At 41.5% G+C, this 15,935-nt stretch overlaps 1 protein-coding gene across 1 annotated transcript in view; it reads right to left on the bottom strand.

Annotated features, from left to right (window-relative positions):
• The window catches only part of SEMA3C (semaphorin 3C), a 163,070-nt gene that overhangs the window by 67,506 nt on the left and 79,629 nt on the right, over positions 1-15,935 (bottom strand). The window contains exon 3 of the mRNA XM_037889242.2: positions 1,866-2,026. Within this exon, the coding sequence (XP_037745170.1) occupies positions 1,866-2,026 (161 nt within the window). The remainder of the gene's footprint in view (positions 1-1,865; positions 2,027-15,935) is intronic.

The raw sequence follows: 15,935 nt of genomic DNA on the forward strand, positions 1-15,935 counted from the left end.
CAGGTGACACAAGAGTAGCAAAATGCAGCCACTATAAAGAAAGATTAAGTAGCAATCCTGCAGACACTGGATAAATTCCAGTTTGGAGCAGCCTAATATTGGGTGGTCATGTGACCTGTCAGAACTGTATGGGGATATTTTTTTGCTTTTGTTTGGTTGTTTTTATTTTTGTTTTGCTCTATATGGGTATATGTAAGTAAACCCTGACTCTGGTTTACATTTTACTATTACAGTGCATTGCAACATTAGTTTGTAAAGCACACTGCTTGCATGCACGCATATCATATATCTATCTATCTATCTATCTACACATCCACCCAAACACTTCACAGAATAAATAACAGCAGTTTGAGAGAAGACTGACACACACAGAAAAAGAAAGAAAACAGGTTTTCAGATGAGTTTTGCAGTGGGGTTTAATCAGTGTGGCAGTACAGTAAGGCTGTTCCAGATAGTACAAGCCTTTAGTACCAATGGAGATTATAAATTATGTGGAGGTACAGTAAAAAGATGGATGCTGGACTAAAGGATCAGATGAGATTCATAGATTCCAAAGCCAGACGGACCACTGTGATCATCTAGCCTGACCTCCTGTATAACACAGGCCACAGAACTTCCCTAAAATAATTCCTAGAGCAGATCTTTTTTTAAAAAAAATCCAATCTTGATTTTAAATTTGCCAGTGATGCCAACTCTCACTGTTAAAAATTCACACCTTATTTCCAGTCTGAATTTATCTAGCTTCAACTTCCAGCCATTGGATTGTGTTATACCTTTCCCTGCCAGACTGAAGACCCCATTATTACATATAAAAAGAAAAGAAGTACTTGTGGCACCTTAGAGACTAACCAATTTATTTGAGCATAAGCTTTCGTGAGCTACAGCTCACTTCATCGAATGCATTCACTGATGAAGTGAGCTGTAGCTCATGAAAGCTTATGCTCAAATAAATTGGTTAGTCTCTAAGGTGCCACAAGTACTCCTTTTCTTTTTGCTAATACAGACTAACACGGCTGCTACTCTGAAACCTATTATTAAATATGTGTTCTTTATCAGAGAGAAAAGATCTGTTAAGTATATTTTACAGAAATCTGAATTTGAATAGGTTCTGGAAGTAAAACAGAAGCCTTTGGAGGTTTCCAAACACTGGAATGATGTCACAGCATTTTCCATACAGCTGAGGGAGAAGGCATGAACATTTTGCACATGCTGGAATATAGAGAGGTGGCCTGAAGAAAGAGTGTTACAATAACTGAAAGGAGAGGATGGTATGGAGGGGGACCGCAATGGAGGCAGGATTAGCGTTATGTCTCTGAAACTAGGAATGTATTACTCCCCTATGATACAAAAATGGGAGGGATTATAAAACAGAAGCAAAAAAGTTCAGAGGACAGACTTCAGCTATGGGACTTTCTTTATCGTAGGAAAATAAAACAAACCTAGTCTAAGATTAAAGACAGCTTCATCCTATTCATTTCCCTTGCATAGCCTGAAAAAGGAGACAGTTACAAAAAAATATCCTCAAGCTGCTTACAAGGTTCTTTTAAAGCTGCAGCTCTGAATACTCTCAAATCTTTGAGGGGAGTGGAAATTTTACATCAGTCACCTCATACAAGGTGCTCCTTATGAGACTGAGCCACCATGCAAATGACTCAAAAACAAGTAAACAGGTTGAATGAAGTGTTTTGAGTCATTTTAAAGTTTTGTTCATCTCATGTGACACATCAAACAAGTACTAACTGTTCAATGAGGTGTGGATTTAGACTTCTGCCTACTGCTGGTCTAATGAAACACACATTTTTTTCCCTTAAAAAAAAGACATGCAGTAAAATGATACTGGGTTCTGGAAGTACTTTTGAACTTACACTCAGAGGGTCCTGGCTTATGTTATTAATATTCAAAGACAAAATGTGATCTTTGCTGCCCACATAGATCCGGTCCTGATCTTCATCCATTAATAATATCCTGTAATCGAGTGGGTGGTGGGATATATGGTAATATTCAGAGGTCTTGGTTTCCTGCAGCTCTGTAACAGTGAGTACCACAAGTTAGCAAAGGCATTCAGTTGCTTTTCTTGGTTTTATAATTGCATCTTATTTGAAATAAAAGACCCTTTAAATATAAGTGTAGCTAATAACAACAGAAAAAATTATATCAAGCTGTTGGCAATAAAGCTAGTGTTCAGTTAAAACCAATTTTCCTTTCCAAGTTTAAGTGAATGGTATTTACAGGGTAAGTAAGAGTCAGTCATTGATTTATCCATTCAGCTAATGAACTCCACTATTTTAATGGATGTTATTATTTACAGCTTTAGCTTTTAAGGCAGATTATTTATAAAATTAAATAATGGACTCAATACATTATAAAGTTTATGACAGAAGACAATCAATAAAAGCTACATAAACACATTTCAGTTACTTTTCCTAACAGAGGATTTCACTGAGAATGGCTGCCTATATATTTTCAAGGGGAAGTTGCTTTTTTTTTTTTCACAAAATTAATTATTCTCCTAGTTCCCCATAATGAATTTTAATTACTTTTGACAGGCTATGGTTAGTTTCAAAGAAAATCTAATTATGAAATCAAACTCAAATAGGCAATTTTCTTTCTTTTTTTTTAATGGGACAGGAGCTATTGTGTCACCCTTGTACGTTGAATTCATCTGTTTATTCAGATAAACCCCACTCGGGTCCCTCCTGAAGTAAATGGCAAAACTCTTATTGCCTTCAGTGGTGCACACTCATGCCCATTACATGAACAACACAAACATTTGCAATGCTTACAACTCTACACCACCTTGCCAATGCTCTTCTGTTCTGGAGAGACAACTGCTGTAAGAAGATAGAGACAAGGTAGGTGAGGTCATATCTTTTGCTGCACCAAGTTCTGTTGGTGAAAGTTACATGCTGTGTAGCTTGAAAGTTTGCCTCTTTCAACAACAGAACTTGGCCCAGTAAAAGATATTACCTCACCTATCTTGTCTCTCTCATAGTTAGGGACTAACACAATTACAACACTGCCAACAACATAAGAAGATAAGCCTTCCTCTCCTTACTCAGCCAATCTTTGGCTTCCACTTCAGTTATTTTATTTTTCATTGTAAAGTAGGGGATATATTTTTAACAGTTGAGAAGGGAAATTGAAGCTTTAAAAAGTAAAAGAACCTATTCTGAATACCTAAAATGATGTACTTATACCACAGGCACATTATTTTCAGAGGTGCTGAGTACCCACAGTTCCAAGTGAAGTCAATGAAGGCTGCAGGTGGACAGGACCTCTGAAAATGAAGCCCTATTTGCCCAATCCTGCAAACCTTATTCATACAATTCAAGACAAAGTCCGTTGCCCTCACTCAGAGCCAGATCTTTATTTGGATTAAAGTGGTATAACTCCATTAACATCATTGGATCTATGCCTATTTACTTCAGATAGAGACCTGGTTCTCAGTTTTTGCTCAGCACTCTTGCAATCTCTAACAAGAGCTTTGCCTGAATAATGATTGAGTAAGGGCTCCTGGATCTGTCCTTTAGCCCTTACTGCTGCAACCAGTCAGCGTGAATCAATGGGGCTATAATACAGCTGGTCAGAAAGCCAAAAATATTTTGGTTTTCAGATTTTTTGGGGGTTGTCAAAAAGTTGAAATTTTCTGCAGAAAGTAGACACTACATAGAAAATTTTTGTTGAGTTCAAAATTACGATTTTCCATTGAAAACAGTTTTGATGGTAAATTCTCCACAAGCTCTAGATTGTTCATGTGAGCAAATGTTTCGGAGTTCGGCCCTCCATACACGTATTGCAGATATAAGTATAGAGAATCAAGCTAACTAGAAAAGATTTGCATTATCACATTAACTCTGATAGACAATAGCTCATGCCCATTTAATTCTCATTGTGTTTAGCCAGTAACCTTGGAGACAATGGGGCAGATCCTCTTCTGGTGTAAGTTAGCAACTTCAGTGCAGCTGTGACAACTTACAGAAGTCGAGTGTCTCTCCAGTGTATATATTGTAATATTAAAAATAGTACTATTCATAAGTAAGATTTGAACTCCTTGCTTCATAGCTTAAATAAAGGTGGCTCTCATAACCATATATTAAAATTGTTCATGTCGCACAGGTGAAATCCACAAATTTACTTTTAATTCCCTTGGAAAATCCATTCTCTTTTTCCATTTTTCATCCAAAATTCCTCTGTGTAAACTTTAATGGTTGGCTTTTCCAAGAGACCTAAGGGAAATAGGTGCCCAAATCCCAAAATTAAACTCTCATAGGCTCCTTTGAAATTCTCAGGCTCACCTTTCAAACGGATTATGGAAGTTTCATTCTCATTAAGCCTTTTGATTACTTTAATCATCATATTGAGTTTGCTTTGCTGCAGTAAGGTAAAACTAAATCTTCTCACCAATCATGCTATCAGAGCTGAGCTATAGCTCAATCACACAGAGGTACCCAATGAAAATATCACATTCCTCTGCTATGCTAAATTACTGGGCTCCATGATATCACTCCCAAAGGCAAGTATATACTATAGCATCAGTGAGTCAGTATGTCTGAATTTACAAATTTCCCATTAATGATACATTTTAGAGTAGTCAGAGATCTCACGAATGGTATCATGATGAGTCAGGGTGGTAATGACTGCTCTCAAGGAAGGGTCCCAGGAACCAATGAACATGTCCTTTCCATGGTTCTCGTGCTTATATTAGGAGATATCTATATTTTCCTGCGATCAAGCTCTGTTACAGCACTGTCCTTATTACAAGGCATATGGTTACAGGCAAAAGCAGTGGAAGTGGAGAGCTATAGAGCTACTCTGTTTCAAACAGGTCACTGGCTGGAAGGATACCACAGGACACTACCCTATCCTATGTAAGCAAAGTCTGAATGAGCTCTCCCCTGACATCTAGTGGTGAGCTGTGGAAAAGGACTTCAGGAGCTGATCTCGTCTGCATGGACACACCTACCCTGCCCAGGTGCTCAGCATGATGGGACTGCTTGCCCAAATGATCACTTGTGCCTGGTGTTGGATCCCCAGTCTCCTTGTTATTGAGGCAGGAGTAATAAGGGGTTGTTATCCTTGTTGTGTGAACCAACGGCAGCAGAACTGTACCTGGCATACTCTGATGGAAGGACTAGCCAGGTGGTTGGTGGCGAGGTGTGGCCAGCAGGGTGGCTGGCGGAGACGGCCAGACCGGAGCCTGGCAAAGAGGTGCAGCAATTGCCCAGCGGGGTGATGAGCGAGTGCCTGAGCAGTGGAGCATGTGAGGTGCCTCGTTACCCCCACTTCCACCCAGGGTAGGAGGTGAACTCTGCGGATGAACCTCTGGACTCTGGGGCTGCACTGGCCAAGGACAGCAACTGTGAGTGGAGTGCAGAGAAAGAATGTGCACATTAAAGGGCTTTTGGCTTGCTTGACTTAAGAACCTGAGGGGAAAAGGACACTGCCCAACCTACTTGTGGGTGGGTCTTTTGCTCATGGTTTGTGTTTATGAATCCTAGTTGTGGTGTTTTCCCAAATTAATGCTTAGTTACTTCCCTCATTTTATTAAAAGTTTTTGCTACACTCAGACTCTATGCTTGCGAGAGGGAAAGTATTGCCTCTTCGAGGCACCCGGGGGTGGTGTGTAATTGTCCCAGGTCACTGGGTGGGGGCTCAAGCCGGTTTTCTGTTGTATTGTTGAAGAGAAACCCCTAGATACTGAACCCGGCCCTTGTTGCTGCTGGCGTCACCTGGCAGAAGGGTTACATTTACAAAGAAGTCAGAGGCATTCACAAGTGGGAAAGGAAAGACCCTCCTTGTTGTAAAACACCATCACAGGAGATACAGTCCCATACAAGCTTGTTACTTGTACTTCCTTTGGGCTGAGGCCTAAGAATGAATCACAAGCCTCCTGTGGGTTTTTGTCAGGTGGGGAGGAATTCATGGTTCCACACACTGTCTTTTGACATAACAAAATTTGCCACAAAACCTCTTAACAAAATTTGGCTTAATAAAGTGTGCTACTACCTGGAAACTATTATTTTGAAACCTCAGTGACGGAAAGACACTATAACAGCGGTGGGCAAACTGCGGCCCACGGGCTGCATGCGGCCCATCATCGTACTCTGTGGGCCATGAGACATTTTGCTCATGTTGACCATCAGCAGGGACAGCCCCCTGGAGCTCCCAGTGGCTGCAGTTTGCTGTTCCCAGCCACTGGGAGCTGCAGGAAGCGGTGGGCTGCAGGGACGTGCTGGCCACCGCTTCCCGCAGCTCCCATTGGCCGGGAACGGTGAACTGCGGCCACTGGGAGCTGCGGGGGGCCTTCCCTGTAGACGGTCAACGTCAGCAAAATGTCTTGCAGCCTGCAATCAGATTACCCTGATGGGTCGCAGGTTGCCCACCCACTGCACTATAATGTCTTCCATGCTCCCTTCCAATATTTCATAAGGAAAACCTCTTAGAAGAACAGGATCTTTTATCTGAAATTATCAGGTTTATACATTTATTGACCTTCAAACTAAACCCAGTTGCTTGCCTTGGGAATTTGGGAATTCAACCAACATCCCCAAAGCAGTAAACTCTGCGTGTAGAATTAGACCCCAGCAAGTTAAGCCTCTTAGCACTTTGTGAGTATTTAATATTTTTGTATGGCAATCAAAATAAAGGTTATAATTTATTCCATGTGTAAATAACTTCTGGCTGTAACCACACAAGAGTAACCTTTGTTCCCTCTGTTAAATAGGTCAGTGAGTTTGGTCTTGGCTTTCATGATTAAATCAATACCAATCTGATTTACACACTTAGAAATCTGATCTTAAAAAACAGATTATTTAGCCCTCTTTCCTTTAACAAACAACAAAACGTTCAGTGAACTCTCTCCCCAGAACCATATACTATTCTGGGCTTTTGGGAAACTCCAAAAGTTGACAGTTATCTTGCATTAAGAATGTATGAGTTCTAGGCTATACTGCAGATACCCTTGTATCTGCCTCACTAAATGACTCTCTCCAGAAAGTTTTTCTATTAAAAGCAGAGGAAATGAAGGACAGAAGATGAAAATGAGTGGTATGTACATACATTCTGAGTTTCAGGATATGCACTGTATTATTCTTTTTTAACAGTGAATTAAGGGATACCTGGATTACCAGTCCTGGAATGTGCAGTGCTCTATTTATCCACAGATAGATACAGCACGGGCAGGGCCTCTTGAGACAGGGCTGGTTCCAGTATATATGGGTACTCTGTGAAGCTATCCATTTGGAAGCCCTTGCAGTAAGGCACAAAGGACAATTAGGGACTTCCTTTCCTCTCCAGTCTCAGCAAGCATGTGCATGAGGAAGCCTTGGGCACATGCCCAGCATTGATACATCTGTTTGTGAAAGAAATTAGGGGAACAATGGATAGAGGAGGGGGAGACCTGCAACATGCCTCCTCCTCAGGCCACAATAAAGTGGAAAAATCCTGACTCCCCAAAAGGCTCATTCTATCATCCCTACACATTACTCATTCTGCCCAACCCACCGTCCACTCTGTTTCATCAGCAAAGAGTGAAGCTGAATGCAGGTTAAGTTGAACCAGAGGAACAAGCAGAACTCTCTGTCCATGTGGCTTAGTTGCTTCCAGCCTAACCCTATCTGTGCCCTGTATCCCGAGTGCCCCGTCAATGACAGCCGCTCCATGGAACATGGGCTCTTCTTATCTGACTCCAATTACACTGATCATGATACTTCTTCCCTGTTTTACAAACATTTTAATATATACCTTAAAAACAAAGAATTGATACCCGGACCCCCACAACTGTGTTCCTTTGGCCAGAGATTGCCAGCACATAGCTGAATTGGAGCCTCATCTTTACCACAGACTAAGCTGGTTATGTAGTCTTTGAGATAGTTTGGTCTCCCCAACAGGCAACCTTGCCGGGAGTGACCCAGCTCTGTCTACCTATTACCTGTGTCCTTGTCTAGCCAACTACCTCTGTGGAGTCTCCTCCCTCCCTGTGGGGTTGGTGTGTGGCTAATTGTCTTTCCTCTCCATTCTGTGATGACCTCTGTATCTCTTCAGGCTCTCTCTGGGTGTTGTGTCTACTGGCTCATCTTTTCTGCTCCTTGGGATCACTTGTCTCTCTTGCATAATCACCTCATGTGCTCTGGGTACCACTGCACCCCTCATGACTCCTTTAGTCCATTCCTTGTCATGTCTCTCTAATGACTGGATCCTCACAGGAGTGCCCATCTTCTGGGATGGCAAGTCCTTGTCTGACCTATCATACGCTAGTGCCTGCTTTCTCTGATTGTTGGCCATTTCTGCTTGGCATTCCCATCCTTCTGGCTGCAACAAGTCTCCCCTCATTGGTAGCAGGGTTTTGGTCCTTTGTCCCCTTAGTGCCTGTGTTCGACTGTTTTGTCACCCCTGTTGTGGGATATTTCATGTGACAAAAATGGTAACCAGGGATATGAACCAGAGGAAACAATCTTGTGTAACAGTCTTTTTGCTGTTTTCACAGATGATTCCACTTTCTCATTAATCTGAGAATATGATGAAGAGGAGGTGTGGTGGTCAAACTCCCGTTTTCATGCAAATTCCTTGAATTCTTCTGAGGCAAATTGGTGTCTGTTATTGCTGAATACCAAGTCCAGAATACCATATCTTTCAAAGTGGGCCTTCGGTTTACCAATCACTGACTTGCTTCTTGTATTAGGCAAGGTATCAACCTCACAAAAGTTTTATTAATAGCACACTGTAATCAACTACAACTACAACTTGAAGGTAAATAAATCCACTCCCACCTTTTGCCATGGATAGGTCGGCAGCTCATAGAATTGTAGGCTGGAAGGGACCTCGAGAGGTCTTCTGGTCCAGTCCCCTGCACTCAAGGCAGGACTAAGTAATATCTAGACCATCCCTGACAGGTGTTTGTCTAACCTGCTTTTAAAAATCTCCAGTGATGGAGATTCCACAACTTCCCTAGGCAATTTATTCCAGTATATTCCTCACAGGCTTAGCTACCCTGACAGTTAGGAATTTTTTCCTAATATCTAGCCTAAACTGCCCTTGCTGCAATTTAAGCCCATTGCTTCTTGTCCTATCCTCAGAGGATAAAGAGAACATTTTTTCTCTCTCCTCCTTATAACAGCTTTTTTATGTACTTGAAAATTATTATGTGTCTTCCCCCCACAGAATCTTCTCTTCTCCAGACTAAAAAACTCAATTTTTTCCATCTTCCCTCACAGGCCATGCTTTCTAGACCTTTCATAATTTTTTTTGCTTTTCTCTGGACTTTCTCCAATGTGTCCACATCTTTCCTGAAATGTGGCACCCAGAACTGGACAAAATACTCCAGTTGAGGCCTAATCAGCGTGGAATAGAGGGGAAGAATTACTTCTCGTGTCTTGCTTACAACATGCCTGCTAATACATCCCAGAATGATGTTTGCATTTTTTTTTTTGCATCAGTGTTACACTGTGGACTCATATTTAGCTTGTGATCCACTCATTACCTCATGTGGCAACAGAGTCTCTCTCTGCTGATGGTTATCACAAAACCAATAGGTGTCACACTTCTCTGAAGGAGCGGAGTTATATATTCATTCCCAGCCAGGAAAACCACTCTCAAGCCCATCTAAGACAGCAGTCAGTGCCCAGATGTGAGGTGTGTATTTTTTGCCTTATATTATTACATAATGAGGTCGGGACAACAGCTCTCTTTCCTCAAAATATGATTCCATCTTGTACATTCAGCTCATCTTTAATTTGAAAATATGGTTCTGCTCCTACCAGCAGTTGGCCTTTGTCTTCTGGATACCATGTTAGGATAGCTCTTTTGACTGCCTGTAGTTGAGTATCTTTCTCCAAAGCCTCTGATTTCCATTAGTTTTGTTACTGAAACTGGAAGATAGTGCTGCATGTTAATGGAATCAATGTTCTGATCCCCTTCCCCTAGCTTGCCAATACTGGGTATATTTGCCCTGCTCAGGGTGTCAGTTAACATCAGTAAGCATCCTGGAAAATCTCTGATCTCTACCCGGTACCACTGGAGGCGTGTCAACATGAGGTGCAATTTCTTTGGAGCGCTAAGAACGGGCTTTGCCATGATTGTCCCTAGGGATTGTGGTCTGATTGCACTATTACTGAGTGGCCATAGGTGTTTTGATGGAATCACTCTACTCCAAATACCAGAACCAGAAGCTCTTTTTATTTTCTATTTGGGCATATCTCTGTCAGGTTCTGGCAGGACTCATCTGTGATAAGCAACCTGCTGCTCCTGTAGAAGAACCACACCCAATCCTTTCTCCTTGGAAGCACACTGGAATGGCAGTGGCACACCTGGCTCGCAATACTTCACGACAGGGGCATCCGCTATCATTTGTCTCAGCATGTGAAATGCCTGCCTTTGGGGACCTGCTCAGCTTCATTCAGCAACCTTCCTTGTGAGGTGACACATGGGTTCCGCTACCGCAGCCAGCTGTGGACAGGACTTTCAATGATAACTGATCATTCCTACGAAGTGCTGTACCTCTTTCACATCCACTGGAGCTGGCATGTCTTTGACTGCCTTGATCATACTGGGATCTGATTTCAGTCTCTCTCTGCTGTGAGTAGATGTCCAATGTACATCATCTCCTGCTGAACTGAACTATTTCTGGGTTCTGTTTTATGTTCTTGTTCCTGCATCGCTGTAGAAAACCATGTATTTTTCTGTCATGGTCTCATTCAGCTTCTGTATCATTACTCCTTTCACAAACAATGAGGATATAATCAGTTATTTTCGCTCCAGGCAGCTCTTCCAGCTCTTGGATGAGGATGCTGGACTTTTTATCATGTGCCAAAATCAATTCCTCACATCACACACTGTAAAGATTCTGGTTTGGAAAGTTTGTCAAGATGTAATACCATATGGGAAGTGGGTAGTGGAATTTTTTAAATGCCTGGTTTAGTGGTTTTGGGCTGATACAGATGTGTAATTTGCCTGATGGCTTCTTGACCACCACTATGCTGCTTTCCCAGACTGCAGAGGCCTTACAGGTGCTCTGATACCCACGCTCTGCAGACTTTCAAACTCCTTGTGTACCGGATTATACACTGCCTCTGGAATTTTCTCTCATGTTAAGCACACAGGGTCCACTGCGGGTCTACTTCCAGTCACTGCTTTGAGGCACTAGTCATCTTTGAAAATATCTCCATATATTCTAAAATAATCTCCATTGCCCATGGGACCTCCCATTTTGCTTCTTGCACTGCAGCTTAAAATTCTGATATTACATCATGATCAGATACATGATTACTATGGCTGTGTTCTCCATGAGGGGTCTGTGGTGCATCCATCCACCACACACGTCAGTTAGTACCATCTGTTATTTTTCAGGTTAGTTACTATGAATTCACATTTTTCCAATGGGCTGCATTGTGCTCTCATTGTACATTATTAGAGTGAACCTAGTCTTTGTAATGGATGTGCGTGAGTCCAATTCACTCTGAGGAATTACATTGCAGAAGCTCCCACTATCCAGCTGAAATGGCACAGGGTGTTTCCCTGTTAACATTGTTGCATGCACAGAAGTTATTATTGTCCCTGGTTAGTTTCCTGTCCTGACAGCCTGAAGCTGAGATGGTCTTGGAGTCAAGGAGAGAGTGATGATGTCATCACCGCTGTCTGATGTGCCATTCCGCTCTTGTACAAGTCTGTCTGAATCTTTCTGGCACCTTCCTCTGCTCTTGCACACACTGCAAAAATGGCTCAACTTTCCACAGTCCTTGCAATGCTGTCCAAATGCAGGTCCATCTCCTTAACCCACTCATCTGTTCTCCCACAATAAATGCATCTCGCTACCGGTCTGGAACCCTGCCTATGTGAACTCCTTTGCTATTGTCTCACTGCGTGTACTTAGGGGGAGTTGTGCCCCCTAGGGCTTTCATCCTTTCTTTTGAGGCTTCTGATGGATGTCCCAAGTCTACGTATCTATCTAATGTGAGATCCCATTCCCAGAGCAGCCACTTCTGCATGTGGTGATCCCGAGTTCCACAGACTATTCTGTCGCGAATCTGGGAGTCTGTCAAGTTTCCAAAGTTGCATGTAACAGCCAGTATATGTAAGGCAGTACACAGGGGTCCATCCCCTTTCCTTTCAGATCTGTACATAGCAAGAAACCTGTATTGCTCCACAGTTTCTTTGTCCGGGGCTCCTAGAGCAGCTGTGAGGCTTGAAGCAGTGGCAAGCCTCAGAGTGGTACAGGGCTCTCTTCCCTGTTCACCAGTAAGGTAAAATAACTTTCCTGCTATTCGCAAAAAGAAAAGGAGTACTTGTGGCACCTTAGAGACTAACCAATTTATTTGAGCATGAGCTTTCGTGAGCTACAGCTCACTTCATCGGATGCATACTGTTTCCTGCTATTGTCCTCCCAGATAGCCAGGTCTGCATACAGCTCAAACGTCTCCTTCCACTGGGTCCACTACTGGTCAAGGTTTGTGTCTGCAAAATGGAGGTCTCTGGGTAGCTTCAGATGCTGTCACCATGTTTCATTAGCAAAGAGTGAAGTTGAACGCAGGCTAAGTAGAACAAGTGGAACTTTATTAAACCCTGTGCACTGCTCTGTCCATGTAGGGGAGTTGTTTCCAGAATAATTTCACCCGTTTCCGGTTCCCCTGGTGTCCCATCAATAACAGCTCCTCCAGGGAATGGGGGCCCTCTAACGCCAGGTCCCTGAGGATGCCAACCCTCCAGGAATTAAAGATTAATCTTTAATTAAAGATTATGTCATGTGATGAAACCTCCAGGAATACGTCCAACCACAACTGGCAACCCTAAGTTCCACACAGCCCTGAAGACTTGGCAGACAGCAGCATAAGACTATTTCAACTTGTCCCTCCTGGGTCATAGGTCCATATGAGCCAGAGCCCCATCTGTAATTGCAGCTTTGGAAACATTGTCTGACTAGGCCCTGGATGAAGGTACGGTCTGTAATACTCTTTTCAGTTTAATTTAATCCTTGGTCTACACCAACAAAGGTGCCAGGCAGCGTCTAATGTGTTTTTGTGATATGACCTCTTGTCTGCTTAGGGAGTGCAATGAAACCAGTTTTTTTTTTCTTGAAGTATCTATTTTAGTAGCATATACCTTTTGCACACAAAACACAAAGGAGAATGTCTCCATTTGCTTTTGGGGTAATTCTGAGCAGGCGAACAATTTACTATTGATATATAGCACTTTCTCTAATTTCACTTGTCGGCTTTTCCTACATTTCAAAAATGTAAGTGGAATCTGGAATGTTGTCCCAACTATCATTTCTGTGAAATTTCTCCAAGCCTGCAAATAATTTCAGTTTCACAAAGAAATTTTGGTTAAAAGAAAACATGTATTTTTATACGTTTTCCCCTTTATGCTTTGCAGTACTAGATATGAGTGACTGAACAATGCTTTTAGTAACTTGTTGGGGGATTGACTTGAAAAGTCCCAGATGAGAGACTACAGGCTTCAGACAAAGAGAAAAACAATCATCTTAACTTTTCTTGATCTTCTTCCAGATTTTTCAATAGAATGACATGAATACATTACTTTTTTGTTTCTGTGTTTGTTTCTTTAGAGTGTCTGTAATATTCCTGGAAGAGTATACTATTTATATTATTGATTTTCATCTGGGGCTGAGTAAATTCTGAAATGAGTTTAATTTGAGTTTCTTTGCACAGATAAGACAAGGAATAGTTGAATATATAATTCAGGATAGGGTGTTTTTTTTGTTTTTTTCTGCCAAAGACATGTCAACATCTCATTGTCAATATTACATGCATTTAGGTGATCTGTGATGCACCATGCAGATTGCATGAAGAACTTCATTACTGGCTTAGTTAGCTAAGTCAGAAGAAGCCAAAGATACCATTAGAAAAGGATTTTCTCACAAGGTTAACAGAGCCCTGCAGTTAACAATATTCAAACCACAGCACAGCATTATGCAGAAGCCTATACAATCATGCTTTTCTGTGATTGTTGTTGAAAGAAAAGTTGAATTTTAATAGCAAAGTAATAGAGTTATAAGAATTGAGACTCACAGGATAAATGCATCCAGTCAGTTCATAAATCTCTTGCTAGGTTTTAAGTGACTTTTTATTTAAAAAGAGAGAGTGAATAAAACAATAGATGAAAATCAGGAAATCACAAGTTAACTCATTAACACGGTCATTTGGGACAAAAGTTCTCTGTCAATATAGAGCAAAAAAGGAGCCACTGCCAAGAGCCACTGCTTAAATGTATAATTTACATGAAACAAAATTAGTTTCTGTGCTTGGAGTGAAGAATAAATAACATGGAAATGTCCTGCCAGAGAGATATAAAAATTACCTTGCTTCAATGAGCACTGATTCTCCACTGCCTTGCGCATTGTATAATCATTTATACCTATGCAAGATAAGTATAAAATGGATGTAAAACACTCCCAGATCAGAGTGGTAGCATTGTGTACAGGTATCAGTGACAGCTCAAGATATCAATGATTGCACAAACCCTTTGGAGAATTAGGACCCAGAGCTAGCTCTAGCAGGTTTGCAAAACAGTCACCTCCGGTAACACAATATGTGTATTAGGGGCAGTACTTCGAGGAACTCTTTGTGAAGGTGACCAGGGGCTCGTAGGGAAAGATGCACCAGATAATTCAGAGGAACAGAGCCTGTACAGTTGGTCTTGAACAGTGCAGTGATATATGCCATTGGAAGTAATGCATTTCACAAGTCTGTAAGAGGACATGATCATGATAGTTTGATAATCTTCAAAGCTGGTAGATTTTAAAATAATTTAAAACAAAAACAAACAAACAATAGAATGGCAACCTAGCTGTAGGAGAGGGAAGTGACTTGCTGCTTTAAAGACTAAAGAATGAGGAATTGCCTCTTATGGAGACAGGTTGCTGTTCTACTGTGATTTTTTTCAAAACCATTTTAAAATCTTCCAGAACATCAACTCACCTTCGATTTTCCGCTTTAAAGAATAAAGAATGAGGAGAGGTGGATTACAGAGATTTAGATCACTGTCCATTTTGCAGGTCAATTTCTGAGGCATGGTGAAAACATTACTAGAGACAAATACCTTTTCTTGTGTGGGTGGCAATGTGTGGGGAAGTGGCTCTGTGGCACATTCATCAATTCAAGCCATCTAGTAAGGTTAAGTGTGTTTGTATTGCAGCTTTAGAATATGAGGAATGGGCACTATTAAAATGCCTAACATAAATGTTTGATTTACTGATATATTGTTATGGTGCAATCATGCTACATTCCACAGTACAGACCCCAGGCTTCTCTGGAAAGGAAGAGGGAAAAGAAGTCAACTTTTTCCCTGACTGCAGGAGCAAAGTTATTCGATGTCTTGCCAAAGATTCCAGGATCCAGATTCCTTCATTCAGAATTATGCAAGACCACCCACACCCTTCAGCCAGGCAGTCTAGCTAGGGGTTAGCAAATTCTAATCATAATTGTACAGTTAGTAGGCCAGATTCTTCTCTCAGTTACAACAGTGTAAATCTAGAGTAACTCCACTGAAGTATGTGGCATTAAACCACTATTAAAAGGGTAAGAGAGGTGAAAAGTTCTTCTTACTTTCTTACTGTGCAAATCTTATCAGCAGTTTTATCCTTATGGGGAGAACCATAACATACTTTATTCAAGAACATCATCATGATTTGTGTACCTCGGATAGGGTGACCAGATGTCCCGATTTTATAGGGACAGTCCTGATTTTGGGTGCTTTTTCTTATATAGGCACCTATTGCGCCCCACCCCCGTCCCGATTTTTGACACTTGCTATCTGGTCACCCTAACCTCAGAATGAAAATATCACAACTAGAGCAGTGCAGGGGGATTCTCTGGAAAGAGGCATCCAATTATTCAATTGTTATTTTGACTAGATTATTTATTATCTTTGCTCCCAAACCAAAGGAACAACTGTGACAAGTGTGAAGGGCAGTGAAGACATGT

This window comes from Chelonia mydas, chromosome 1 (assembly GCF_015237465.2).
Source record: "Chelonia mydas isolate rCheMyd1 chromosome 1, rCheMyd1.pri.v2, whole genome shotgun sequence".
Taxonomy (NCBI): domain Eukaryota; kingdom Metazoa; phylum Chordata; order Testudines; family Cheloniidae; genus Chelonia; species Chelonia mydas.